The 26,782-nt window shown below is 44.8% G+C and overlaps 1 protein-coding gene across 3 annotated transcripts in view; it reads right to left on the bottom strand.

The window, feature by feature from the left end:
* STAB2 (stabilin 2) overlaps window positions 1-26,782 on the bottom strand; it is a 147,771-nt gene that overhangs the window by 54,310 nt on the left and 66,679 nt on the right. For all 3 annotated transcript variants that reach the window (XM_008526302.2, XM_070600742.1, XM_070600741.1), the window contains exons 26-38: window positions 22,523-22,618; window positions 20,719-20,811; window positions 18,102-18,149; window positions 16,496-16,632; window positions 15,949-16,063; window positions 13,760-13,837; window positions 11,589-11,687; window positions 11,396-11,503; window positions 8,162-8,293; window positions 5,034-5,162; window positions 3,672-3,728; window positions 2,525-2,620; window positions 1,447-1,642 (exon numbers count right to left, since the gene is read on the bottom strand). In XM_008526302.2, coding sequence (XP_008524524.2) covers window positions 1,447-1,642; window positions 2,525-2,620; window positions 3,672-3,728; window positions 5,034-5,162; window positions 8,162-8,293; window positions 11,396-11,503; window positions 11,589-11,687; window positions 13,760-13,837; window positions 15,949-16,063; window positions 16,496-16,632; window positions 18,102-18,149; window positions 20,719-20,811; window positions 22,523-22,618 — 1,384 coding nt within the window. The remainder of the gene's footprint in view (window positions 1-1,446; window positions 1,643-2,524; window positions 2,621-3,671; window positions 3,729-5,033; window positions 5,163-8,161; window positions 8,294-11,395; window positions 11,504-11,588; window positions 11,688-13,759; window positions 13,838-15,948; window positions 16,064-16,495; window positions 16,633-18,101; window positions 18,150-20,718; window positions 20,812-22,522; window positions 22,619-26,782) is intronic.

Genomic DNA, 26,782 nt, shown 5'->3' with positions numbered 1-26,782 from the left:
CAAGCTGGGTGAAAGTGTCCTCAGCTGAGGTTATCTGAGGATCCAGGGTTAGGTGGGACCCCTTGGGATGGAACCATGTTTGTTCTCTGAGAGTGGACTTCTGTCTGAAGTGGACTTCTTTGTAGGTATTGTAAACCTGGTGTGGCCCTGCCTTCTTCAACAACATAGAAGTGCTGATTCCTTTGCTACGCAGCAGCGGCATCATGAGCCTCTTTGAGAACTGGATGAAAGCTCTGGATGCCTTCCCCAGAAAAAAGCATTCAGCTTTTGGGGTTTGCTGGACCCCGTGAAGGTCATCCATAGAACCTTAGGTTAGGAATGCCTGCATAAATGCAAGCTGAAAATGCTTCCAAAAAACAGAAAAAATTGGTACTATAATTCCAATTACATCTTATATAGACCAATTATAATGATTCAGTTATATGTTGATTTTGTCTGGCTTAGACTAGCTGATGAGAAAACAGTGATAGGGTTAGCCCTATGGCCGAGTGGTTAAAGTTCCACTTTGGTGCCCTGGGTTCATGGGTTCGGATCCCTGGTGCCGACCTACTCCCCTCATCAGCCACACTGTGGAGGCATCCCACATACAAAGCAGAGGAAGACTGGCACGGATTTTAGCTCAGGGCAAATCTTTCTCACCAAAAAAAAAAAAAAGAAAAAAAAGAAAAAAAAAGAAAACAGTGACAGCCAGATCAAATTTATGATTTTTAGTACAGGGTAGAAAAAATGCTTTGTGTTCTCCTCATGGACAAGGAAATCCCTTCTCCCAAGTCAACTCTCTTATCAGTGTGTGTCCCTGGGCACAAGGAAGTCAGGGTGAGAGGATGCAGAGGACTTGGCTCCCACAGATGATGATTTTTGTGAAAACAGCTTAGGGTGTTCTTGAGGGTGAATTGATAGAGTGATCTTCACATCGAGGCCAGCATGATTCAGGAACAAGGCTCTGGAGTCAAGCAAGGTGTGCCTTCAAATCTCAGTTCTGCTTCTCACCAGGTGTGACCTTGGGAGAAGACATTCAACTTCTTGGCCTTAATAGCCTCATCTGTAAAATGGGTATAACAATACCCAAGTATATAAGGTTCCTGTGTGGATTAAAGGAGATAATGTGCACAAATGTGCATTTCAAAGTATCAAGCAATGTCCAAAACTGAGAGTATAACCATGAGGACCAGTGTGCATGGGCAAATACAGACTCATGTGCTTGGGTTGGGGGATGCCAATGAACAGACTGGGGGTAGATTAGTGATTAAGAATGTCTGGAAACACTGCCTTATGCCAATTACACCATACGGATGTTCTTATAATCCACATAATAGAGATGGGATTCCAGCCTGGCTGGGGAGACTGGTTGGTCAGGGAGCACGTGGGGAATCACTCTTTTCTTGCACATTCCCGCTTGGTTTCAGGCGCCCAGGAGGCCGCCTGGGTGGGGAGTAGGGCGCTCACCTTGGTCGCAGTGGACGCCATACTTGCCCTCAGTGCAGGTCTCGCAGGCCGTCCCCGTGAAGCCCTCTCCACACTCACACACGCCCGTGCCGTTCATTCCGTCCAAGCAGATCCCGTTTCCAAAGCAGACGTTCCCGGCTTTCCCTGGGCACGGCTGGCACTGGGGACCGAAGAAGCCAGCACAGCATTCTCTCGTCTGAAATGGAAGGACAAGGCTGGACTCATACTTTCACCTTCTGGTTTTGTCCAGCCACAGAGTAGAAATCCCGCTGGTGGGACTGGGTGTATACCCCAGCTTCGACTCCACCTGGAGGGGTGGTGAGACCCCTGAAAATCAGGTGACGCTAAGCAATTGCCAGGGGCGCTAGGAACAGGATGGAGGGCTCCGCTGAGGAGGTAGGAAAGAAGGAAAGGAAAAAGGCAAGTTAGAGAAGAGGATGAAGAAAAGGGAGAACGAAGGACGGGCCGTGGGGGACGCCCTGCAGGATGTCTGCTTGGCTTGGGTCTGCCTTTATTCTTGAGTGCCTTTAAAACACAAAATCTCCTGCCCCCCCCCAGGCTGTGCAGCGTCAGGGCCAAACCATCTTGCCCCTGTAGGATAGGCAGAGGCTACGTCTAGTCTTCTGGGAAAGAGGCAGGACAGGAAGAACTTTCCTGAGGACTCTGAAGCAACAGCCCAAAGGTACTTGGCTCTGGGGTCCTGTTTTCTAAATGACCAGGTACACTTTCTTTCCTTAGGAAATCGGCCATTTCCTCTGTCTGTTTTGCTCACCAGCATGCTCACAGGGCATTTCACCCTGTTGTCAGAATAGGGAGGTCCTCTGAGCTTCTCAGTCCCTCAATTTCTTTATCACGCAATTAAATATTGCAGCTTTTACCTATTTGCCTACTCGTAAGGCTGCCCTGAGGTTTATTGCCACCACTGCTACTCTGAATGATGACGATAACGAGCATAGTGAGGAGGAAGCGGAGGTGGCAGAAAGAATCCATGCAAAGGCATTTTGAAAAGTATAACATATGATTAGATGTCCCGATGTCGCTGCAATAATTAGAAAGATGGTTAAATCAGCGTACTCACAATGACAGTTTTCACACATTTTGGCTGGCACCCAATGAACACGGATCGCTTGCCCATGAAATAAACGGTGTAGATACATTTCTTTGTCTCTTCACCCTATGAAATGTAATAATTATATCAGCTCTTTAGCTGGGAAAAGTTTTCCAATCTCTAGAAGCAAGTAGGTGAGTGATGCATGGCTGTCTCTCTGACTAAAATGTTCTAGAAAGGGACGGAGATGGTTTTTTGGAGATGCTTCATAAGAAAGAAAATACAGAAACGCAATATTGGCTGCCAGAACACCAGGTGGACAAACCCAAATAATTACTCTATAAGGTAGTAGTCTATAGAAAGAACTTTTCTCTAGAAGACTAATTTAAGTTAGGAAGAATATCATAGAGTAAATCAGATAAAAATGTCCTTCCAGCACTGTATATTGGTTGATCTGAGACTTGATTTCTATTTATTTATTGACTTATCTTCTGCCTTGGTCTGAGAAAGAATTAAGGCTGTTTTCAAAGACTTGTGAAATATAATACAAGATTAAATTAAAATTCAAATGAGAGAATCAGCATTGTCACCATGATGAATTATTATTATCATGCTACAGAAGGTGCATGAGTATTTATTCTTTGTGATGGTTGGAACTTTATGAGAAGTAGCATTTACAATAAGTAGTTACAAGAAACATAGATTATAATTCATTCAAAGACATGTCTACCTCCCCCTAGTCTGCCATGTGTTTCTTAGAGAAAGATAGTTGTAACTTCAGCTAGAGAAGGAAATCAGGCAGGTGGAACTCATCCAGGCTGGGTATGGTTTTGGATATGGAGTCTGCCTTCTCTGATAAAATTTCTTGCTCCTGTCCTCAGCAGGCCACTGGGCTATGAAAGATGTAGAAAGCGAAAAATCTCTTCCTGCACTGTGCACTGGTTGAGATGGACTTTTATTTCTCTTTATTTATTAATCAAAATTTTGCTTTGGTCTCAAAAAACCCAAATGGATTCAAGACTTTAGAAAGATGCATACCATATAAGAAGATGAAATTAAATTAAAACTAAGTGAAGAGATGAAGGCAGTGAAAAACAGATATGCTTGAGATGCACTTAGTAATTTGGACGTCCCTGGGATCTGAACACTGTTTTATCAAAACAGACCAAATACTTACTAATGGTTTCGTTCCAAGTGGGCAGATCGGCTGCTGGGGACACTTCCCACACTTTCCCTTGGTAAAGCACAGAGACAAAGAGAATATTTCATGGTTATTACTTTGAGGGCAAAATGAGGCTGCAAATATTTTCCAGACCATGGAGGTGAAGATTTTAGAATATGGAACTGAAAATCAGAAAGACACTAGAGAAGCTCATCTGATCAACCTCCTTAATGTTCTTTGTGACAAGCAATTCAACGACTTTGGGTCTATGTTGGAGCATCCAAGCTTTCCTCCATAATAGTCTTCTGATGCTAATAATCCTTTAATGCGTGGAAGTCTTATCTCATTTAAATCCTTATTCCATCAACAACAACCCTCATTTATCAAAAATCCATTCTTTAGTGAATTGGGCCAGATTCAGAGACTAAGCTGATGTGTCACAGACAGTGCCCAGCCTCGGGAGCACATGGTTCAGTGAGGGGTCAGGGTGGATGTCATATATGCTACTCCAAAACAAAGAGCACAACTTAAGAATGACAGACACTCTTAAGTGTGACCTGTTCCTCAAACAGGAGGAGGCCAGTGCATCTAGTTCTTAGCACCTACTGGAGAGTAGATGTAGTTGTTCAGACTTCTGGTTCTTGGGTCAGACTGCTTGGATTTGAACTCCTTCTCTGCCCCTTTCTAGCTCTATGAACCTGGGTGTGTTACTTAACCTCTCTGTGGCTCATTTTCCCTATCAGTAAAACGGGTAGGGTCATAGTACCTACTTTGTAGGGTGTTGTGAGGATTATATGGGTTAAAACATGTAAAATATTTAGAGCAGTGCCTGGCACATAATCAGAGCCCAATAAATGTCAGCAGTTATTACTTTTGCTGAAAGATCCTACACCGTCCCATGGACTGGAGTGAAAAGACTCCATTACCACATCATATATTACATTGAAATAACCCATTTCCGTATTTTCTCTCCTAGTGGACCAAGCTTCCAAGCTTGGCTAACACCTACCATAGGTGCCCCATAGCCCCCTTCCCCTGCCTGTGCTGGGCGTGGCATGGTTTCCTTTTGAGGAAGACCATGGCTTCAGAATCCTGCTCAACACAACCTTCCAGGCAGCATTTCCAAGGCACTCAAGGTGCAAGTTATTGCACTAGATTGTGAGCCCTTCGAGGGCAGAGGTCATGTCTTATTTATCTTTGTAGAGCCATAGCTGGGTGTGCTGCTTTGCATGCTAGAGATGCTCACTCAGTGTTTTTTGAACTGAATTGAGATACCCTATTAGATGAGTCTTATGCTTAAGATAATGCCTAAATAATATGCTTAAAAAAATAAGCCAACACTCTTTAGTTGCATCATTGGCCTGGGATATAACTTACTGGTACGATAGTAGTGTCATTGTTATCACATCTATTCTTCTGAATTTCCAGAACTTTCCCCAAGCCATGGATCACTCCCTTGTCAGTGGCTACATTGGTGTAGTTTATCGGAGCTTCATTTACGTACAGCTGTGAACCAGAGGGTTAAATGTAAATTTTTATTATAGCGATTTAAATAGAAATAGGGAAGATGGGGATTGGAGGATATTAGCATGACAACAGCCTAGGAGATATTCCAATATTCACCCAGAATGTAGCACATCGTAGTTGAAAGACCTCTGGCCTAGGAGATGGGAGTCTGAGTAACAGGTCTGCATCTGGCACCATCCACCTGTGCGACCTTGGGCCAGTTGCTTTTCTTTTCTGAGTCTCAATGTCCTCTTTTGTAAAAGAAAGAGATTGTTCTGGATAATCTCTAAGGTTTCTCTCCATCCCTCAAATTAGTTGGTTTATGATTGTTTGAAAAATCTAAATCATGATCATTATGTTAGTGCCTATTGGCAAAATGGCTCCATGGGCGAGCTCAGCGGTGCTGTAGATTAGTGGGTTCTGAAGGGGTTAATACTTTCCAAAACCAAGACATGGAGAATGAAACCCACTGTCCTTTTAGCATCTCTACTTCATGGTTAATTTGCAAGCAACCCTCAGAAAGGCTAAGTGACAGTTACGTAAGAATAAAAATAACTAGCATTTTTGGAGTGTTTGAGAGTTTCTAGAAAGTGTTCCACCAGATGACACCATTTCCCAGTGTGTGGAGACTGCTCAGAGGTCTGCATTACCCTACATTTCCCTTGAGGCTTCTTTGGAGTTCATGATATGTTTGTCACCATCTTGGCCTAGTGTGTCCATAAGCACCCAAGACATGGGGCTAAGTCAGTATTTAAATGCTGCCAATTCAAATTCAGTTTCTAGTTGCAGCATGTTTTGTTTTAATTTTTTTTTAGGGAAGGATATTTTAGCGATTTATTAATGCAAAATAAGTGAAGCCATTAATTCATTCATTAATATAAGCAATATAACTGGAAACAAATGGCTCCCTGAAAAATTGGAGTGGTGTGTGTGTGTAGCAGGGCTCAGGTTGGAAGAAGGGGGAAATTCTTTATGATATTAAGCAGATGTCAAATTCATATCCAATCAGGGTTTAAAATTATTAAATTAAAATTTAATAACATCCCCCACACTCCCCACTGCAGCAATGTTAAAATGACTCTACTACGTGCCTAAATGTGAACTTCCTCTGAATGTTGAAGTCCCTTCTGATTTACTTGGAGTCAAGCGAATTTCCCTTAGAGGTTGGGAAAAGTCACGGCTCTGCTCCACAGAGGTATTCCAGGGTCCGTGTAGCTTTGGAAAACTAGCAGGGTACCTTCCTCGTGGTGTCAAATGGCAATTGCAACAGGAATTTCCAGAATTCCAAGAGGCTGAGCTGTTTTAAAACATCAACATGGCAGAACTTCTGACGCTGCAGTACTGTTGCTTTGGTATTGAAAAAGTGAATCATTTTCATTGTGAGATGTAGCCAGAGAATTATGGGCTGCAGTCAAGGTTTGGTTTGAACACAAGTCTACTCATGTGGAGAGCATCTTTCTACAACTCCATTGTCCTAAGAGAAAGTAAATGAGTTATCGACAGAAGCGAAACCTTGACTGTGAGATGGAGCTATTTGTTTATTGTGAGATGAAGCCTCTATTGTAAGATTGCTCTCGACTGAAGAATTTCCAAACAAATGGAAAATAAAAATGACAGAATTGAAACTGATTCAATTAAGGGCATTGGAACATTCATCTCTGCATGATGAAATAAAACAGGGCATAGATAAAAACAGAAACAAAAATGTAAGCTCTTTATCAATACAAAATTGCTTTACCTGGAAAAATAAGAAAATGTATCAAAAAGGATCCCCTCAAGGTTCTCACACAATAGGTGAGACCATTTGGAGGCATCAGAGGAAAATATTTGGAATTAGATTATTCTCTAAGTAATGAAGAGTCAGAAAGATTTTTACCCAAGCAGGTTAAAGAAAATGTATACAAAAATTCACTTGTGTTTCGGGGCTGGCCCCGTGGCCGAGTGGTTAAGTTCGCGCGCTCCGCTGCAGGCGGCCCAGTGTTTCGTTGGTTCGAATCCTGGGCGCGGACATGGCACTGCTCATCAGACCGCGCTGAGGCAGTGTCCCACATGCCACAACTAGAAGGACCCACAACGAAGAATATACAACTATGTACGGGGGGCTTTGGGGAGAAAAAGGAAAAAATAAAATCTTTAAAAAAAAAAAAATTCACTTGTGTTTCAATGTTGATAACACTGAGAAAATTGTTTTTAAGATTGCACTTCTAAAAAGGACCAAGTACTATTATTGATTAAAACTTTGTGATTAAATTTTCTTCATTTTAACATAGTGGTTAGCTTATCTTATTTATTATTATTATTTTATTTATATTATTATTTGTTTTTATTTTTTTCTTAAGAGAATCTATACTGGAGTTATGTTGTGAGTTTCTTGTTGAATTTTCACAGATTGATCTTCTCACTTGATGTTTGAAATAGATGAATACAATTTTATATTTTAAATATTTAGTTTCACTAATTCTTTTTTATGAATTCTAAACACTTTTAAATATTAGGGGTTGGCTGAGGTAAACGCTGGGATACTGCTGTGGAGGTCAGTTGGTCCTAGGACTGTCGTGTCTATGATCAAGCAATGATAATAACGTTAATTCATTTGGCTGCCGGATCCTGCGTCCATCGTTAGGCTCCTCATGGCCTGGGGCCAGGGCCACTTCCTGGGAGTTAGGTTTTGCTCTCAGGTTCCCTTTGATCTTGGGAACTGCTGGGGGACCCTCTGTTGGGTTTGTTAGGAATCAGTATTAAAGTGCACCCGTGACTGCTGGGATCCAAAGACCATGATTAGCCAAGCCAGACTGGTCATCTGATGGCTGGTGACAGGAGGGTCAGTGGGGAGTGGGAGCTTGACAGTTTGGCTTAGTCATTACTTTATGGTGCAACAAAGACAACTGTCTTTTGTTGACAAGGCTTAGGAAGCACTGGTGAGAGTATCCAACATGGAAGTGATGACGGATGATAGAAGCTAAGACACTCATTCCCGGGTTTACGTCTAAGGCTCGCACCTGGTCATCGTGGAGGAAGAAGGCGAGGAGGTAGGAGAAGCCCAGCATGGTCTCCCGGTGCATGCCATTGTGCAGGTCATTCTTCAGCAGTTTCTCCTCCAAGACCACGTGATACTTGACTATATCCTCCTCCTGGACAACACACAGAACTGAAAGTCAGCCCGTAGGTCAGCCAGTCCCCAGTCACTTACTGGGCTGCTCCAATGTGCCAGGCACTGTGGGGATGACAAGAGCAACCGCTTGTTGACCTGGAAGTTTTGACTAAGGCATCAGGGCACGAGAGATATTGAATACTACATTCGAGACACATCACCTCAGAGAACTTGCAGATTTTCCATGTACGATGGTCAAGAACTCATTACGAGACCCTAAAACCCAGACTGAGGGCATGAAAGGTTGGGGGAGGGTTTTGAAGATGGTTTCTTTGGTGAGAGCTGCTGTGAAGAGAGAGGCCACACCCCAGCCTGCCTTTCACCTCAGGGTCACAAGAGGAGGTTCGATGGGATGTTTCGACGAGCTTGATCTGTGTCCCCTGCAGATCGGGTGGGCTGTGGGACTGGGGTCTCACTCAGACCTGAGAAATCTCATGCTAGGGACAGCTGGCAGGCTGATCCACAGTGCAGTAGGGAGGTTGTCCTGCTCTGGGACAAGCCTGCACTCCCAGTGTGGGCTTGGGACAAGAGCATACATGTGTCTTATGGACCGGATGTGAGGCGGTGTCTGAGAGAGCTGGCGCCTTAGGTCTTGTCCTGAATGGCTGCCTACAAGGGCAGATAGGCCTCCTCGGGGGGAAAGCTGGAGGTGGGCTCTGGATGCTTCTAGTCCGAGGAGGAAATAAATGACTGCAGGAAGAGAGTGCACACACAGGGGTGGAGGGAACTGCAGGCAGAGACCACCAGTGATGGGTGGGGTCTCTGAAGAACCCATCAAAGTGTCAGAGAGAGAGAGTGTGAGCTTTGAAACACTTCCCAGGACCAGAGAGTGCAATGCCATCTCAAGACAGTACCATTTAGATGAGAACCTTCCTACCCTCATAACATCTCTTCCCAACCACCAACACTTCCACCCTGCAACTTCCAACCTGGTGAGCCCAAAACTGAATTTAGTGGGATCAGGAAAGAGAATAGAAACATCACATGAGGAAGGAGGAAGAGGGGTAATTGAGTCATCGTCTCTCAGCTCCAAACCCACCCTCTACACTCCACTTTCTGGTACTGGGGCTGGGACTACAGGCTACAGTTCTCTGCCAGGGCTCCTGTTAGGCTCTGCCAGTGGAAAGTGCTACAGGCAGACTGTGAGGCCGATTAGAGCAGAAGAGGGAGACAGGATCTCCCCTTCTGGTTTGCGTCCTGTTCCTATGGTATCACTCCAGCCACACGTCTTCACCCGGCAGTGGCACCTGAATCCAGATGGCAGTTTCTTCTCACTTGCAGACCAGCTTTGTCGTGCCCTCCCTATCTCAAGACATCAGCACCAGCCAGGCGATGCCCTTCCCTGGAGGTCTGGGTCTTGGACCCCCAGGGACCCTCCTCCAAGGTCAGAGACACCAGCTGAACAGCACCCCCCCCCCCCACAGGTCTGCGTTCCAGCTCCGGGGGGCTCCTCCTCTTCATTTCTAAGTTTTAGTCTTTCTAGTCTCTTCGCTCTGTTCTCCCGGCCTTTGGGGTCGTAGATGCTTCCTGCAGTTGCTACCTCTGTGATCTCTTTTTTATCTTTCAACTATATTTATACAGCCATATACCTCATAAACAATTCATAATACTAAATTCTCACTGGTAACCGTTTCTGTGTCGTGATGGACCCTGGTTGATTCAAGGACCAAGCACCCTCCTCCATTGCCTGCCTGGACAAAGCCCCAGCATGGAACAGTGAGGGGAGAAAATTTAATTTAAATCCAGTTCAAAAAGTTGATTAGTACAAGGGGCCGGATTTTTTTTTTTAACTTAATTGAGAACTGTGTTTGCGACTTAAAGTGCCTATAGGACTTTTGGGGGATGCAGAAAGGCTATGAGATTGCCTGAAGTTTACTGCTCGTTCAACTTGCCAGTTACAAAAATCTGAGACCCCTGGCTCTGCCTTCATGGAGTTTATAGTCTAGCTGGAGAGCTAAGACCCATGCCCTTGAAAAGACAATTTATCGTATCAGGGGTATATATGTGCTGAAGGGGTGTAAAAATGGTCTGAATTCAGGGACTATCTGCAGCTCAGGGGACCCAGACTCAGCTTCCCTGAGGAGGTGAGACTGGACTTGAAGAATGGGTATGGAGGATTCAGGAGGTAGTGAGGGATGGAGGGCAGCCTTCCTGATCTAGGGGGCAGGGGTGTGTGTGTGTGTGTGTGTGTGTGTGTGTGTGTATAGATACTAAGCAAGGGCACCAGACCCATCTTTGGCTTCTTTAGGGTCCCTGAAACCATCAGTCTGGTTAGACCACAGGGCTTCTGCAGAGAACTGGTGGGAGAGAGCAGTGGGCCCAAGGGTGGCTTAGAGGGACTTAAGTGTCAGCCCCCATCTCAGTAGCATCTTCATCTCAGTCACTCTATCTAAAGATATAAGTGAAAACAGTGTGCTTGTTGTGTAAACACAGTTTCAAACGTGTCCTCTCATTGTGGGGCTGGGGGCAGGGCAACCCTGGCCTCCGTCTAAATGAAAATTCTGGAGCCACCACTGAATCTAAGATAAATTTCAGCCAGTTTATGGAAGACTTAAATACCTGGGGAGGTGGTTTGGACTCAGTCCTATAAGACATGGGGACCCACCCAAGGGTTTGAGCCAGAGACTGGCTTGATTGGAGCTTTTTATTGTTTCACAAAATCCTTCGACAAATTTTGATATTTAGCTCCAGATGTTAGGAATCAGGGAGGATAGAGAGTGGAGAACAGGAGGAAGACAGAGGTGATGAACTCCATCTAGGTCTCTGCTGCTTTCTCCTGGCATGGGACCAGGGAGACGCCAGGCCAGGGAGAGGAGGGTGCGGCAACCGTGAGGATCCTCCCAGTTCCTGGGACGCCTGCATCCTTGTGTTTATGGGCCCAAGTGTTTGTTTCCAGGGATACAAACTAAATACATGAGCAGCTCTGGCCCGGGGGAGGTTTGTGTGTGAGAGCGTCTCTGCATGATATTGACAAGGAAGTTTTAATGAAAGAGTGAAATGGTACATGATTGATGGGTTGAAAAATGTTGAGTGTGTGAATTTCCAGAAAATAACTTCTGTGCTTATTTTTGCCGATACCTACTAGAGATGTGACCTTTTTCTCCCGGACGTAATTCTCAATGGCATCGTTGTTGGGAGCGAACACTGTGTAAGCATCAGCAGCCTCGATCGCATTAGCCAGATTATATTGCTGTGAATGGAAAGAGACAAGAGTGAGGGATTTCCGTCCCCAGGTAACCTGAGCAAACGGGTCAAGCAGAGAATGTGGTACTTGCAATGATGTAGCCCCGGAAGATGGAATAGTCGGGCATCTGTTCCAGCCGGGTGAGCAGGTTTGGTAAGGAGCCAGTTAGACCTCTTTGGGGAAGCAGAACCTGGGAAAGGAAGCCCCCAAATTCTGTTAGCATGTGTTGGAAGGACAGTATGCAATTATAAGGACCACTGCTAGCACAGAGAGTGCCTCTGCAAATTTAAAAAAGCAGCATCCTTTCCTTTGAGAGTTTGCGATACCAACAGGGGTGCGGACTTGGGGAAGAAAGTGGGTTGAATTTCAGACCCACTCCACCCTTAGGCCAGGCACCTTTATGCAACCTGCACAACTGTTCATGGTGGCCCTGACAAAGGTGACCAGCATGTCCAACTGACTGGCAGAGAAGGAGCTCCTTTGGCAGCCAGGGCAACCCAGAGGCTCAGCAGGGGACTTGAATTGGTGACCATGTGTCACAACTCTTTGTGCTCACATGACTTCTTCCTCAGTCTGGTTCCTAAGCCATGAGGAGCCTCAGTTGTCTCACGTAGGAAGTGAGGACAATAGCACCTACTTTCTTAGGGTTGTTGTGAAAATCAAATGAGATAATGTGACACATGACACTTGGCACAATGCCTGGCACCTAGCGGGCTGTCAGTTATTCCAGTTATTACTGTGTGCAAGGCAAGGTGCTAGTGCTGGTGAGGGACACAGAAAAGATGCAGCTCCACCCCTCCAGGACATGCCATCATACAGGGGTTCAGGACCTATTCCGTAAGGAAGAGCTGTCTATACCAGAGGGCACGATCATGCCAAATGAGTTCTATACCAAGAAATTCCATGGGATTTCAGACTAAGGAGAAGGAATAAAACCAACATTTACTGAGGTCCCACTAGGCAGCAGACATGGAGAAACGGGGTGTTGTTTAAGCCTCACAGGGGAAGAAAAATGAGGCTCAGAGAGGTTGTGTAACTTGCCCAAGCTCACGCAGCTAGCTCAGTGCCTGAACTCAGATTCTGTATGACTGTAGATCTTACCCTCTTGAAACTATGTCAATCTTAGTATTATGGGCTGTAGGGCTCAGGGAAGGCCTCACAGAGGAAGAGGGACTTGAACTGGCTCCATGATAATAACACGCAGTACAGGAGATGAGTGGACGTGCCGTTCCACTAATGGAGCTGTGTTCATCAAAAATATAAATAATAACGAGGTGTAATTTTATGTTTTTTAAAAAAGGTTTTTTAGTACTTTGGAGAGTCAGGACTGGAGAAGAAAAATACTCTTGATAAGTAATGTTACTTTGCATCATATGGAGCCATAAACCGTTTCAGCAGAGTCCCCTGGGAGTGATGAATCACTTTCTCCAAAAATCTTGTCTTAATACCTCTTGATAATACAAGAGAATTGCAAGGTCTTTGCAATTATTTAAAATAACGCACCCAGGAGTCTTATAATAGCCTCTCTTTTCTAAATGGAAATAGCCAACCTTTTCTGTAACTTAAAATCAAAAAGTGAATCTGTAAGTGACAAGGGAGAATAATTTTAGTTAAAATGCAATCAGTTAATTGCCTTTTCTCATCTTCCACTTTTCAAAACTTCCCAATATATCCTAAATTCTAACTTTAATTTTAAATGAAGATCCTAATCTAGTAAATTTATAAGATGGCTTAAAGCCCATTTCCCATTATACTTTTTCTTTTTCATACCTTTGAGAACTGTTGAATTGTGTCTTAGAAGCAAATGAAAATTTCACAATACTTTTTCTACTCTTTTGCATTTTTTTCTAGGGCCTTCTCTAGCTCATCTTTTTAGGGTGCAATAATGCAGAGAGGGGCATGAAACAGTGACACATAAGCACTTGTCTCTCCTCCAGTTCTTGACTATATCCCATTGGGACGTATGGACTTCCCAATACTAAGGTTCTCGTGTACCTGGTAAAACATTCCCATAAATAAGAAATACATGGGGCTACATTTGATATAGCGCCTGCTGCAGAATATAGGCTGAGTAAATGGTAACTGGGGCTGAATGAATAGAGCCTCCAGATGGTTTTAAAATAAGAATAATGAAGCACAATACAAGTTCCTTTTACATTAAGGCCAAGCCTTTTTTTTTTTTCCTAAAAATGATAGTGTCCATGAAGATAAATAACAAAGGGAGAAGAGATGCTACCTGTGTCAGAGGATGGAATTTTGTACCTTATTGATGATGTGTATCACTCCATTGGTGGCTGCGTTGTCGCCATCCATGATGGATGCCCCTTCAATTGTGATATTCTGTGAATGCAAACCACACGGGAAAGGGAATCACCATATGGTACACCTAGGGATTGAGATTATTTCTGGATTTTCCACTTTTTGAGCAACAGTGACCTTCCCACTTTTGGACCATGACCTACAGTTAGAAGTATCTTTAAGTTGTGACCCATTAGACATCACACACACACACACACACACACACACACTGAAAATGCAATAGTACTTTCATCTACTATGTGGGAGGCAGCTCATCATGAATTCTATTCCACTCTTTTCTATTTCATTAAAAAAGTACTGGTTGAAGCTCAGTAAGGAGTTCCTGCTGTTTGAAAAGTACTGTAGACAGTGTTGTGGGTTGGATTGTGTTCCCTCCCTCCTCAAAATTCATGTATTGCAGTCCTAACTTCCAGTACGTCAGAATGTGACCTTGTTTGGAGATAGGGTCTTTACAGAGGTAATCAAGTTAAGATGAGGTCGTTAGGGTGAACCCTAATCCAATATGACTCGTGTCCTTATAAGAAGAGGAAGTCTGGACACAGACGGCTCTACAGGGGGAAAGTTTTGTGAACATGAGGACGGCCATCTGCAAGAGGGCCTGGGACAGCTCCTTCCACAGCCCTCCGAAGGAGCCAACCCTGCCCACCCCTTGATCTGGGACTTCTAGTGTCCAGAACTGTGGGACAAAAATTTCTGTTGTCTGAGCCAGCCAGTTTGTGGCACATCGTTATCGCAGCCCTAGCACGCAGTTACAGAGAGCAATTGACTTTCCTGCTCAGAATCCAACGACTTTTCAAGAATATTAACTACATGGGGAAGGGAGCTAAGTCAAACCCAACCTACCCACCTACCTAGCCACCCACCAACCGTGACACCACTGGGCTCCTCCCTCTCTGCTTCCTCTCCTCGTCTCCCCACCATTACCCTTTATTTGAAATTCCTCCTGGGGACCTTGGGTGCCGAGGGGACTTCTCTCACCCCGAGCACCTCCAAAGTGAGTCAGCAGAGGCCCTGAAGGAAACATTCCTGGCCACCTTGCACATCTTTTCTGGTTAAAGGGAGACATTTACATAGGAATGAACTCATTACAAATGTGTCTTTGATGGTGAGCTCCTCCGGGTCAGAGGTCTTGATGGATTTATCTTTGAATCCATAGAGCCTGGGATGAGCCTGCCCAGGTGGGCGTTCAGTTAATGCTTGCTGAGAGAATCACTGATTTAAAACACTGATGGGAAATAACCCCATTGTCTGACATATGCACGTAATATGCAAAGAATCCGTGGGACTGCATGTAACTCTTTAACGTTTTCTAAAAGGAATTATGTGACGAAGCACACACATTTAGGTAACACTCGGCATAGACCCTTTTCATAGCGCTCACACTGAGGAGTAGGAAGGAATGTTTAGAGCGGTAATTCTCAGACATTTTTGACCGTGGCCCATGGTCCACTGAGGCAGCAGTTCCCGCTTTGCAGCAGAATCTTCATTCTCGTCTTGTGCCATTCATAGGAAGAGTTTTAAAACACTGCCCAGCGCCGCAGGGCAGCCGGACTTGCTCATGGAAGACTGACCGCAGTCCTGACCCACTGTCGTGATTGCGGAAGGTGACTTCCGCAGGGCTCGGCTCCTCCCCGGGCACTGCCCTAACTCCAGCGCATGGCAGGCGCTCAACAAATCTTTGTTGACTGACTGGCTCTAACTTAATGTAAAATTTTAGTAAAATATAATGACTCGATTAGTAGCTTACCAGTAGCCAGCTCTTAGTTAACCAGATATAAAAATCAAAGTTGTGAAATTACACAGCCTTCACCCAGAAGGATGGAAAGGTTTGCCTTTCTAGATCAGTCTGTGGTCTGTCAGGGAGAGCCTTGTGGCCAACCAGTGGGCAAAGGGCCACATTTTACAGGATCATTGCTACAGAGGAACTGTGTGTGTGTGTGCACGTGTGTGTGTGCTCATGTATCAATATATGTTGATAATTATTGAAGCTGGTGCTGCCTACACGGAGGTTGGAGGTTCTACTCTGGTCTCTCTTTTGCTCATGTTTGGAAATTTCCATGACAAAAACTTTCAAAGTACAATATGAACACAGGTGACATGTTTCCACTAAACAAATTACCACGCTCTCTTACCCCATCTGCCTTCGCCAGGTGAAGGAAGCTGCCCTGCAAGGACGTTGCCAGCATGTCAGAAGATGACAGAGCCTGCAGATCTGCCACTCCGTACGTGCCTGGTAGTGTATGGTATCTAAAACAAGAGGCCATGAGGGCTGTGATGAAGTACCAGTGCGTGAGGCAGGATCATTGAGTAGTTCAGAGAGGAGATTCTAGAGCCAGACCACCACATTCTAAATCTTCCCCTGCAATGGTCAGCCAGGGCACCTTGGGTTAGTTACTTAATCACCCTGTGCCTCAGTTTCCACATCTATAAAGTGGGAAGAATTATAATGCCTATCTCATAGGGTGGTTGGGAGGAGGAACTGAGCTATGTGTAACGCAGTTAGCAGAGAGTTGGCTGTCAATAATGTTCACTGTTACCGTCCCGAGGGAAGGAGGTGAGGGGAGTCCCAGAACCTGTTTGGGTCCATGGATCTAAAGGACCATGTGGCTTCCCTCCATTGAACTGCATTCACACTGACGTCAGTACGATATCGTGAGGAATAAAATACATAATACCTACCTTATTAGGGCTGGAATATTGCTCCTGGACAACCAGAAGGCTTTCTCCTCTTGGTCCATGTCCTCGATAGCTTGTTGGGAGGGCACGAGGACAGTGAGGTTGGAGGTGGCTGACAGCAGGGGTTGTAGAGAAGCATTCTGAATCACAGAAGGAAGAGAAAGTGGCTTGACTCATGTTAGGGGACAAACAAGGTGGACTTAATGGTTGGCAGAGATGACAATCTCCCATGTGATGTAATTTCAGGGATACTGGGAAGGTCCTAGTGACCTTCCCACCACTGGCTGATGCCTCAACTTCCCTTCTGAGACTCATTCCTTTTATTTAAATGTGTGAGCCTTGTCAAAAGGCAAATTTTCCTCATCAGGTCACATTTTGAGTCATTATCAGTCATTTACACTTTAGTCTAAATGAAGAGTCAGGGAATAGTCTTGATAGGATTATGAGTGTACGCACGTGTATGCGCGTGTACGTGCAGAGAACCTTGAGAATCCTTGGATGCCTTTGGAATACGGATGGTAGGAAGATTATGGGAACAGTTTTAGCATGGGAGAGAGACTGGAGGCCCGGAGTCAAACTTTACCTACTTTTCATTCTTACGTAGAGCTAGTTCTGGGTAGAAGCAGTGGTGTGCTTATGTTTAACAACCAGCTCTCCAGGAAAAACAAACAAACAACAAAAGCCCTGGTTTGCAGTGCTCCCTGATTTCTGTGGTGTAAGTACTCCTACTATGGCTGATTTCAAGCTATGAACATGACGGCATTGAAAGTGGAGTTGGGAAAGATGAGCTGTTGCGAGCTTGGGTGACCTGGTACAGTACACCACTGGGCGAGCTTACGCATATGGGGTTGGTCTATACGGAAATCTGCATGTGCAGTAGGACTCGCAGTTTCTGCTCTTCCTTCTAGTGGGGTCAGAGCAGCTGTCCTGGAGTGGGTGCTGACCAGGCACTACAGATCTTGGCACATGTCTTTTTAAAGGGGATAAACCACCTGTCGTGATGGCCGGCTGGGCCAACCACCTTGGTCCACTCAGGCAAAGAGGGCAGAGAGTCAGACAACTGCAGAGAGTGAAGATTGGCTTCTTTGTTCTAGAACTTTCCAAGGGAGAGGCAAAAGCGCCTCTGGGCATGCTGGGCTGAGAGCTAAGCACATATGAAGTATCCCAGATTGCACCTATAAATCCCAAGTCTGACCTGGTGAATTATAATGATAAATTATGTGGGCTTTTCCAGAAAGACCTCTGTGACGAATGAAGCTATACATCTATATTTGAATTGGCTGAAAAGCTGACCACCCCAGCTCATCCTTGACAAGAAGTTCTTAGCCCTGGTGGCATGTTAGAATCACCGGGGGAGCTTTGAAAATACGCTGATGCCCCGGGCAAGCCTCTGACCAGTCAAATCGGTGTCTGGGGGTGGGAGCCCAGGCCCGGCTATTTAAAAAATGTGTTCCATGTGCTTCTAAAAGTGCAGGCAGGGTGGAGAGTCACTGCTCTAGACAATGGCCCTCCCTTCTGACCAGCTGCATTTTCAGTTTTCTATGAAACACATTCCAGATTTCTAAAATTACGTACATTCCCAATCCTGGATTCTAACAAAGGTACTCACATTCAGCCACTGGTTAAATACAGCTGCCGCGGAGAGAAATGACAATTCCTTATTCATATCGTGCAGGGGCGGGAGGGAGAGAGGAGAGAGCACGTGAGCGAAGGCACAATGAGCAGCACGATCACAGCGCATTTCTGGGTGGCCTGCTCTGAGCTTCCCGGGGCTGGGCTCGCTTTCCTTGCCAGCCTCGCTGAGCCGACGTGAAGGGGTGTTCCAGCCACTGAATTCCCACGTTGCCCGAGCTGCGTGTTTCTTTCATGCTTAGTGGTTCAATTATCCTCTATATTCACAGCAAAAAAGTAACCTCCAAACTTCAAATGAAACAACAACTGAAGGTCTCCCAAATCAGAATTTAGGTTGTAAGAACACGGCCATCCACCCCTACAGAGGGTCACGGAGCTCAGTAAACAGGCGCCTTTCAGAGCCAGTGGTGAGTAGCGGCTTGGAACCCGGGGCCAAACCACCCGGTTTTCATTCTGGTTTGGCCTTTTCCTAGTTCCTTAGGCAAGTTACTTATTCTCTCTGGGCCTCAATTTTCTCATCTGTAAAGTGGGGATAAGGAAAGGTCCAACTCACAGGGTCGATGTGAGAAGTGAAGGAATTAATGTGTTTAAAGTGCTTACGAGAGAGGCCGGCATGCAGGGCATGCTCAGTGAGCTTCAGCCACTCTGATTTTTAATTTATCCACCGTGGAATTTATTAATGAACATATGTATCGAACCGCCATGACTGGCACTGGGTCGGAGCGAAGGGAAGATATAAGATATAAACGGGGAAAGATCGCCCTGCTCTTACACAACTTACAGTTGTTTTGGGGAAGTTAAGACTTGAAAAGATAACCAACTGTGCCAGTAGATCAGTGATGTTTGGAGGTGCGATAGAGTAAAGAAAGCTTTGGACTTTTGAGTTAAAAAAGACTGGGTTCAGTTCTTAGGTCCGCCATTTACCAGCTGTGTGATCTTGGGCAAGTCACTTAACCTCTCTGTGAACTCAAGTGCCTTATCTTAAAAATGAATAGGATGATGCCTTGCTCCTGGGATTATGAACAGTACATGCGTTAGTGTATGTGAAAACATTTTTAAACTCTTGAACACCATGAAAATGGCAATAACATTTATATGAAAATTTACATAAAGACAATACTTCCCCAAGCTGTTTCAATTCCTTTTTGAAAGTAGCTGAGGTTATTAAATGTTAGTAAATACCTGGTAAAAAGTATATGAGTAAACGGATAAGGACAAGAGCTGAGATGATTGTGTAATCCCTTAAGGGGCTGCTTTACGGGAGGGGAGGGCACGAGTTTGACCCGGACTGACGGCAGAGAGCCCAGAGACTGGGTCCAGGGGAGATGGGATCAGACCCGGCATGGAGCTGGGAAAGCCACAGCTAAGCTAAGGCTAAGCTAAGCTATTTGGAAGAAAAGTGAGTTGAGGTCGTGTGAAGATGCCGGGAGCACCAGGCTGAGGACACGGACTTCGGCTTATTTTCCGTGGGAGGAGAGGGTCATCGTGAAAGCAGGGTTTAGAGTTTCAAGGTTGTAGGAAATGTGGCCCACAGACAGTGCAGGGAAAGTGTAGGGTCTACTCTCCACGGTCTGGGTGTCAGGAGACAGCTCCTGGGCCCGATGCCGTGAGTAGAAGGAACAGTGTCAAGTTAAGGGTGGGAAGGACCCTGAACAGGCAGGGAGACTAAGGGTCAGATGCTGCAGCCAGCCCTCGGGAACAAGGACTCAGGTGACCCTCTTAGTTGGGGGCAGGTTGCCATCCTGGGGATTGTGAGCCCAGTGGTTGCTGATGAGAGGAGGGGCAGGGACCAGGCTGCAGGGAGCTGAACAAAAAGTAAGGGATGAGAAAGTTCATCAATTAACTTTATTTCTCATTTCAACAAACCTTTATGAACAGTGGGAGGGAAGCAGGGAACAAGACAAAGCCCTGCCCTCGAGAGTTTACAGTCTGCTGGTGGGGGGATAGACAAATGGACACTCAACGGCCATCCGGTGTGCCATGCACTACACGGATGGAATATTCTACACAGGTGGTCACCCGCTTGGGCTCTGCGCTTAGACAGCTGAGGGGCCTTAGGCATCTTTGCTTAGGCTCTCAGTTTCCTCATCTATAAAATGGGCATAGTAATAGCATCAGCCTCCGAGGGCTGTTGTGAGGTTTCAGGTTTAGTAAGAGGCCTGGTACACAGAGGGGTTCTTACACACACACATGTACACACACACGCCCCAGATAGGGGTAAGCACAGGATGTCCCGGGGACCCATAGGAGGTACACAACCCAGGCAGGAACCCTCAGGGGGCTCAGCAGGGGCCAATTATTTGCTTATTTGGGAAGTTTGGGAATGGAAAGAGGTAGAATGGCAAGAAAGGGAAGACAAGACTGCTTGGTACACAGAAGGTGCCAACTAAAAGTTAGCTCCCTTCAGCCTGTAGAAAATTTGTGGCCCACAGATTTGCCATCTGCAAGAAGGAAGTTGCTTCCTATAAAATCTCCCAGAGCGAATGATTGGTAGAGCAGTTTAAAGGCATCCTGGTTAAGAGGGATTTTTTTTGTTTTTTTTTAAAGAGTCTTGTCTTTATCTTTGGTACTGGAGTTCATCTCGGATGACTTACCACTGCTACATTTCCATAGCACAGAAGGCCATCTCCTTCATAGCCCTCTCGACAAACACAGCTCCAGATGCCAGAAGTAAACTGACAAGTTGCCTGATAAAACGAAGAGGGAGGAAATGGTTTGCTTTCCTGACTGAACAGTTAGATTGGAGTTACGTTGGCCTGCGAGACCTCAGGCTGCATCTAAGGTGAGAACTGCATCTGGGGCTGAAGGATGGAGCAGGAGACCCGCGGACCCTTCAGTGTTGCAATGAAAGGCTCCCGTCTGCGTATTTCACGCAGCTTCTATTTAACCACAATTAAATTCTTTCTTTTCATCCCTGCCAGATTGAGCAAGTAAAAATACAGGACACTCAGTTAATTTGAATTTCAGATAAATGAATACGTTTTAGTATAAGTATGTCCCATGTAATATTTGGGAGCATATTTGTGCGGAAAAAGGACTCATCGTGTATCTGAAATTCAGATTTAACTTGTGTCACGTATTTTACCTATCAACTCTATGTTGGTTCTTCCAAGCTCTGGAATGAAATGAAAGTCGCCATAACTTCTCACGTTTGCGCTGTCAGGGCTTGCCTGGGCTTAAATTAAGCAAGAGTGTTGGAGCTCGTTCACTTTATGAAGTGCTCTCATAATTCTTGGGTAACAGATACTTTGGGGGCATCTCCCTCCATCTTTTCTTCTTTGAAAATAGCCCTCCACCCCCCACGTACATACTATGGGTGGGTCCTGGCAGCCATGTTCATAATACGTCACCCCACTCCCTGGCCATAACTGACCGGCTCATATGTGGATATCGAGACCCAGCTGGGCCGGTCAGTTCCTTTCTCTTATGATTTGGAATTGGGACATGGGGAGCTGGAAGGTTGGGGGCATCACTGGTGGGGGGGAGTGATGTTGCTCTAAAAACAGGGAGCTGTGTGCCCCCAGATGCACAGAGAGGCATTTACAGTTGGGAGAGAGACACAGAGACAGACAGACAGAGAGAAAGCAAGTACACAGGGAGAAGCAAAATGAGAGAGAGCATCGTCTCGGGGAATTGGGGGAAGAATCTGCATTAAACCTGGTGTCTTCAGGTCCTCGTTCTGGGTACCTGGGAGGTCTAGTTGTACTTCCTGCCCAAGGAGCTACTCTGGGGTACTCCCAACAAATCCCTTTTTTGCTTCAGTATTTGCATGGATTCTGTTACTTGCATCGAAAGCACTGAGACTAAGGTGTCGTCTTTGTTGGTTCCGATGTTGGGTGCTTAGTGGATGTTCTTTTGAAAAGATGAAAATGACCAACTCTAATATCTTTGCCTACTGTTTCATAATTTAGGCACAACGCACACCTTACCCTTGAATGGGCATTTTCACCAATATTTTGGGTAAAATTTTAATATGACATGCAAAATGGGAGTCTGGTTATCCTTTAAACTATCCTGTTGGTTTAGAGTTGCCAGATTTAGCAAATAAAATATAGGACACCAACTTATATATGAATTTTAAATAAATGATAAATAATTTTTAGTATAAATTTGCCCTATGTAATATTTTGGACATACTTGTGCTGAAGGATTGTTATTTATTTGAAATTCACATCTAACCAGGAATCTTATATTTTATTTGGCAATCGTATGTTGGTTTTTCCAAGCTTCGGAATGGAGTGAAAGTTGCAATAACTACTCACATTCTGCATAGGAACTCCCTTTGGGAGTAAGAAAGATTTTGTTCGTTGCTTGGCCCAAATAAGAAATAACCTAACCTTCTTTCTTTCTCGAGTAATTTTTTTTTTAAGTAAGGATAAAAGAAATCAAGTAACTCACCAGTGGATGACATTTCCCAGTTTGTTCCAAGCATGAAGTTATTGGCTCACAGTCAATCCCATTGCCTCGAAATCCTTTCTTGCACTCGCACTCATTCTGTAATTCCAAGAACAGAGACAAAGGGGATTATTGAAAACAACTGCCTTCCATGCCTTGCCCTCACCTGGAACTGAAAAAATGAGCTATGGAAGCCATAGTTGTTTGGCCCACCTAGAGAATAGTGTTCATGTCTTTTGTTTGTTACACTTCAGATTCCAGAGCTATTGGTCTCCACGTTCTATGTTACAGTTCCCAATCTGGTACTTTCTTTTTGAATTCATTACCCCAGAAGGGCTATAGGGAGAGTCTCAGAGAACTTAGACCCTAAGGAGCATCATATTGGAAAAATTGGCCCCTCCGTCCAAGAGGGAAAGGTAAAGTAAGCCATGGGGCATACACTTGGTGGAGATCCATGCACAGGGCGACAGCTAGTCTATGAGGCACTTTGTGTAATTTAGGACAGGCATCCCCTCTGAGGAGGTGAATTTGAGTAAGGCACCACCTCTACATGGATAACCTATGGGAAGCGGCTTAGAGGTGGACAGCATCTTCATGCAATAAAAACGTCCCCTCCTTCTGAGAAGGTTTAGGCCTACAGCAGGTACCTACCTTGGTGAGCAGGATGCAGGCTGGATTTCAGCCCCACTTGCCCCTGAGGCTGGGTATTTTGTGCAGGACACAAAATATACCACAGAAGCAGTGGCCCTGATCATGCAGCTACTAAATGTGATGATGGGTTGTGTGACAAAATGGGGAAAATGTTTGTGTTAAGTGCAGAGTAGGAACCAAACAAAACTGTAACTGATTGCACAAGTGTAAAGGAAAATAAAAACCCACACATTAAAAAGATCAGAAGGAAAAAATATATCAGCATGCAAATGGTGATTGTGAGGGCTTTGTGAATGATTTTAACTTTTTTCTCTACTTTTTCATTTTCCAAAGTGTCTTCCATTAGCAAGCATTCTTTTGAATTTAAAGCAATGATAAGAGGAGTAATCTCTTCAAGAGATAAAGAGCACAGGTATTGAATGACTATTATAGAACCAGCAACGGACCTTTATGCTGCTTTCAGTTTCGAGAGGAAGACAAAGCGTAAGTACATACACCGTAAATAAGAAGAGTCCAATCTTACTACAGGCTGGACAACATGAGATATTATAAGTGTTCCGGATAAACTGGCACACAAGATGCTTCCATGAGGAGGACCGCTGCTGTTCAGAGGAGGAGGGCTGGGCTGGGCATGTTCTGGGAAGTGGGACGTGGCTGGACCTTGAGAGAGGGTGGGAGGAGCAGGGAGGCTATTCAAGCTGAGAGCAAATGTCAGAGAAACGCACGGGGGTGGGAAAGCAGGCGCGTCCGATTGCAGAAGGGTTATTGAGGGGCTGGTCTAGAGAATGGCTATGTGCACCCCAAGAGGTGAGGCAAGAAAACCTCATTAGCCTGTGGGAAGAAAGGAATAGAACTTCTATTTACAAATTTTCCTCTTTAAGCGTATAAGTACTATCTACTATGAATGCTTCGTAAGGGAAGTGTGTATATCTTATGAAGTGTGTATATCTTATATGCAAGTGTACATATATACACACGCACTTATATACGACTTCACGTGGTAGGGGAAGACCTTAAAAATAAAGGTGTTTCATCTTCTCCACCTGGTTTTGAGGTAGCAACTGTCTGCACCCCCAACCCTGACAACCCCCTGACATATTGACCCCAACACAGTTTGTCTTTTAAAATAAACATTCATGGTAGTTAGGATTTGTGCCCATTTGCACTATGTAAAAGTTTTCAAGCCAGCTAGTAACGACTGAAGGGAATCCTACAGATGGTCTATTTTATTTCATATATAACACCATAGAAAGACCTTTCTCTTCCTCCGTCTCCCCCATCAGGATGATTTTCAGATTTGTCTGCAGAAAAGAAGATAAAACAGAGAGGGGATATATCCTATTACGGGTTGCATTGCGTCCCCCGCCCAATTCCTATGCTGAAGTCCTGACCCCCAGTACCTCAGAAGGTGACCTTATTTGGAGACAGGATGTTATCATGTAATTAGTTCAGTTAAGATGAGGTCATACTGGGGGAGGGTGGGTCCCTAACACAATATGACTGGTGGCTTCATGAAGGGGGGTGATTTGGACACAGATGCACACACAGTGAGAACGCTGCGTGAACATGGAGGCAGAGATCAGGGAGTTGCATGTACGAGCCACGGAACGCCAAAGATTGCCAGCAAACCACCCAGGGCTAGGAGAGAGGCCTGGAACAGATTCTTCTTCACAGCCCTTACAAAGAACCAAGCCGGCCGACACCTTGATCTGGGCCCTCTAGCCTCCAGAACTGTGAGACATTACATCCTTGTTTGTTCTATGCCATCCCATTAGTGACATTTTGTTATAGCAGCCTTAGCAAACTAATACAGATACCAAGGAAGTTTTTTTTTTCTTTCTCAAATGCAATCTGGCAACTCAGGTGAGTCAAAAACTGATGCAATTGTTTGCCAAATGCTTGGCGAGGCATAAGACTGCAGCGAGCTCTTTCACCATCAGGACTCTTCCGTGGCCTCAGTCCCAGTACAGTTGACATCACCTCCCTCAGAGCCGATTAATTCCTAAGCAGTAGCTTTCTCTGCCTCAGTCTCCCTTAAATGAAGCTAGGTAAAAGTGATCAACAAACTGTAGAGTGCTACAGACAGATAAAGTGTGGTCAAGGGTAGTGACTAAGAGGGCAGCTCCGGAGTCAGACTATGTGGGTGTGAATCTCGCACCATGGTTTATTTTCTGTGTGACATGAGCAAAGTATTTAGCCTCTCTGTGCCTCAATTTACTTTTTATAAATGGAATAATAATAGTATACCCACATGGCAACTTTTTTATAAGATGGAATAATAATACCATATCCACATGGCAACAGAAGCAAAAATAAACAAATGAGACGACATCAAACTAGAAAGCTCCTGCACAGCAAAGGAAACCATCAATGAAATGAAAAGGCACCCTACTGAATGAGAGAAAATGTTTGCAAATCCTATAAGGGGTTAATATCTGAGATATATAAAGAACTCACTTATTTGAGTTAAATAACAAAAAAATCCAATTAAAAAGTGGGCAAAAGATTTGAATAGACATTTTTCCAAAGAAGACATAGAGCTGGCCAATACGTACATGAAAAGATCTCAACATCACTAATTATCAGGGAAATGCAAATCAAAACCATAAGAGATGGTGCCGGCCCGGTGGTGCAGTGGTTAAGTTCACATGCTCCAATTTGGAGGCTTGGGGTTCTCTGGTTTGGATCCCAGGGGTGGACCTACACACTGCTTGTCAAGCCATGCTGTGGTAGGCACCCCGCATAAAACAGAGTAAGATGGGCACGGATGTTAGCTCAGGGCCAGTCTTCCTCAGCAAAAAGAGGCGGATTGGCAGCAGATGTTAGCTCAGGGCTAATCTTCCTCAAAAAAACAAAACAAAACATAAGAGATGTCACCTCACACTTGTGGAATGGCTCTCATCAAAAAGACAAGAAATAACAAATACTGGCGAGGATATGGAGAAAAGCGAACCCTTGTACACTGTTGGTGGGAATGTAAATTGGTGCAGGCACTGTAGAAAACAGTATGGAGTTTCCTTAAAAAAATTAAAAATAGAAATAGCATATGATCTAGCAATTCCACTTCTGGGTATTTATCCCAAGGAAACCAAAACACTAACTGGAAAAGCTATCTGGACCCCCATCCGTGTTTATTGCAGCGTTATTTACAATAGCCAAGATGTGGAAACAACCTAAGTGTCCACTGATGGATGGATGAGTAAAGAAGATGTAGTATATACACACAATGGAATATAATTCAGCCATAAAAACGAATGAAATCTTGCCACTTTGCAACAACACTGATGGACCTTGAGAAGATTACGCTAAGTGAAATAAGTCAGAGAGAGAAAGACAAGTGCCGTAGGATCTCACTTATATGTGAAATCTCAAAAAAGCCCCCAAAAGCGAGCTCACAGATACAGAGAACAGATTGGTGGTTGCCAGCGTGGAGGCTGGGAGTGGGCAAAATGGGTGAAGGGGATCAAAAGGTGAAAAAAAATAGTACCTATATCATAAGTTTGTTGTGACAACCCATTCTTACGGCTACAGATGATCAAAAAGTTGCAGAAAGTTCTAGCCAAAGCATTTCTGTGTCCAGGGGGGAAAAAGAGCCCCGTAGGAATGCTGCGT

This window comes from Equus przewalskii, chromosome 29 (assembly GCF_037783145.1).
Source record: "Equus przewalskii isolate Varuska chromosome 29, EquPr2, whole genome shotgun sequence".
NCBI lineage: Eukaryota > Metazoa > Chordata > Mammalia > Perissodactyla > Equidae > Equus > Equus przewalskii.
The sequence above is the reverse complement of the archived record's forward strand: the minus strand, read 5'-3'. Positions and strand labels throughout refer to the sequence as shown.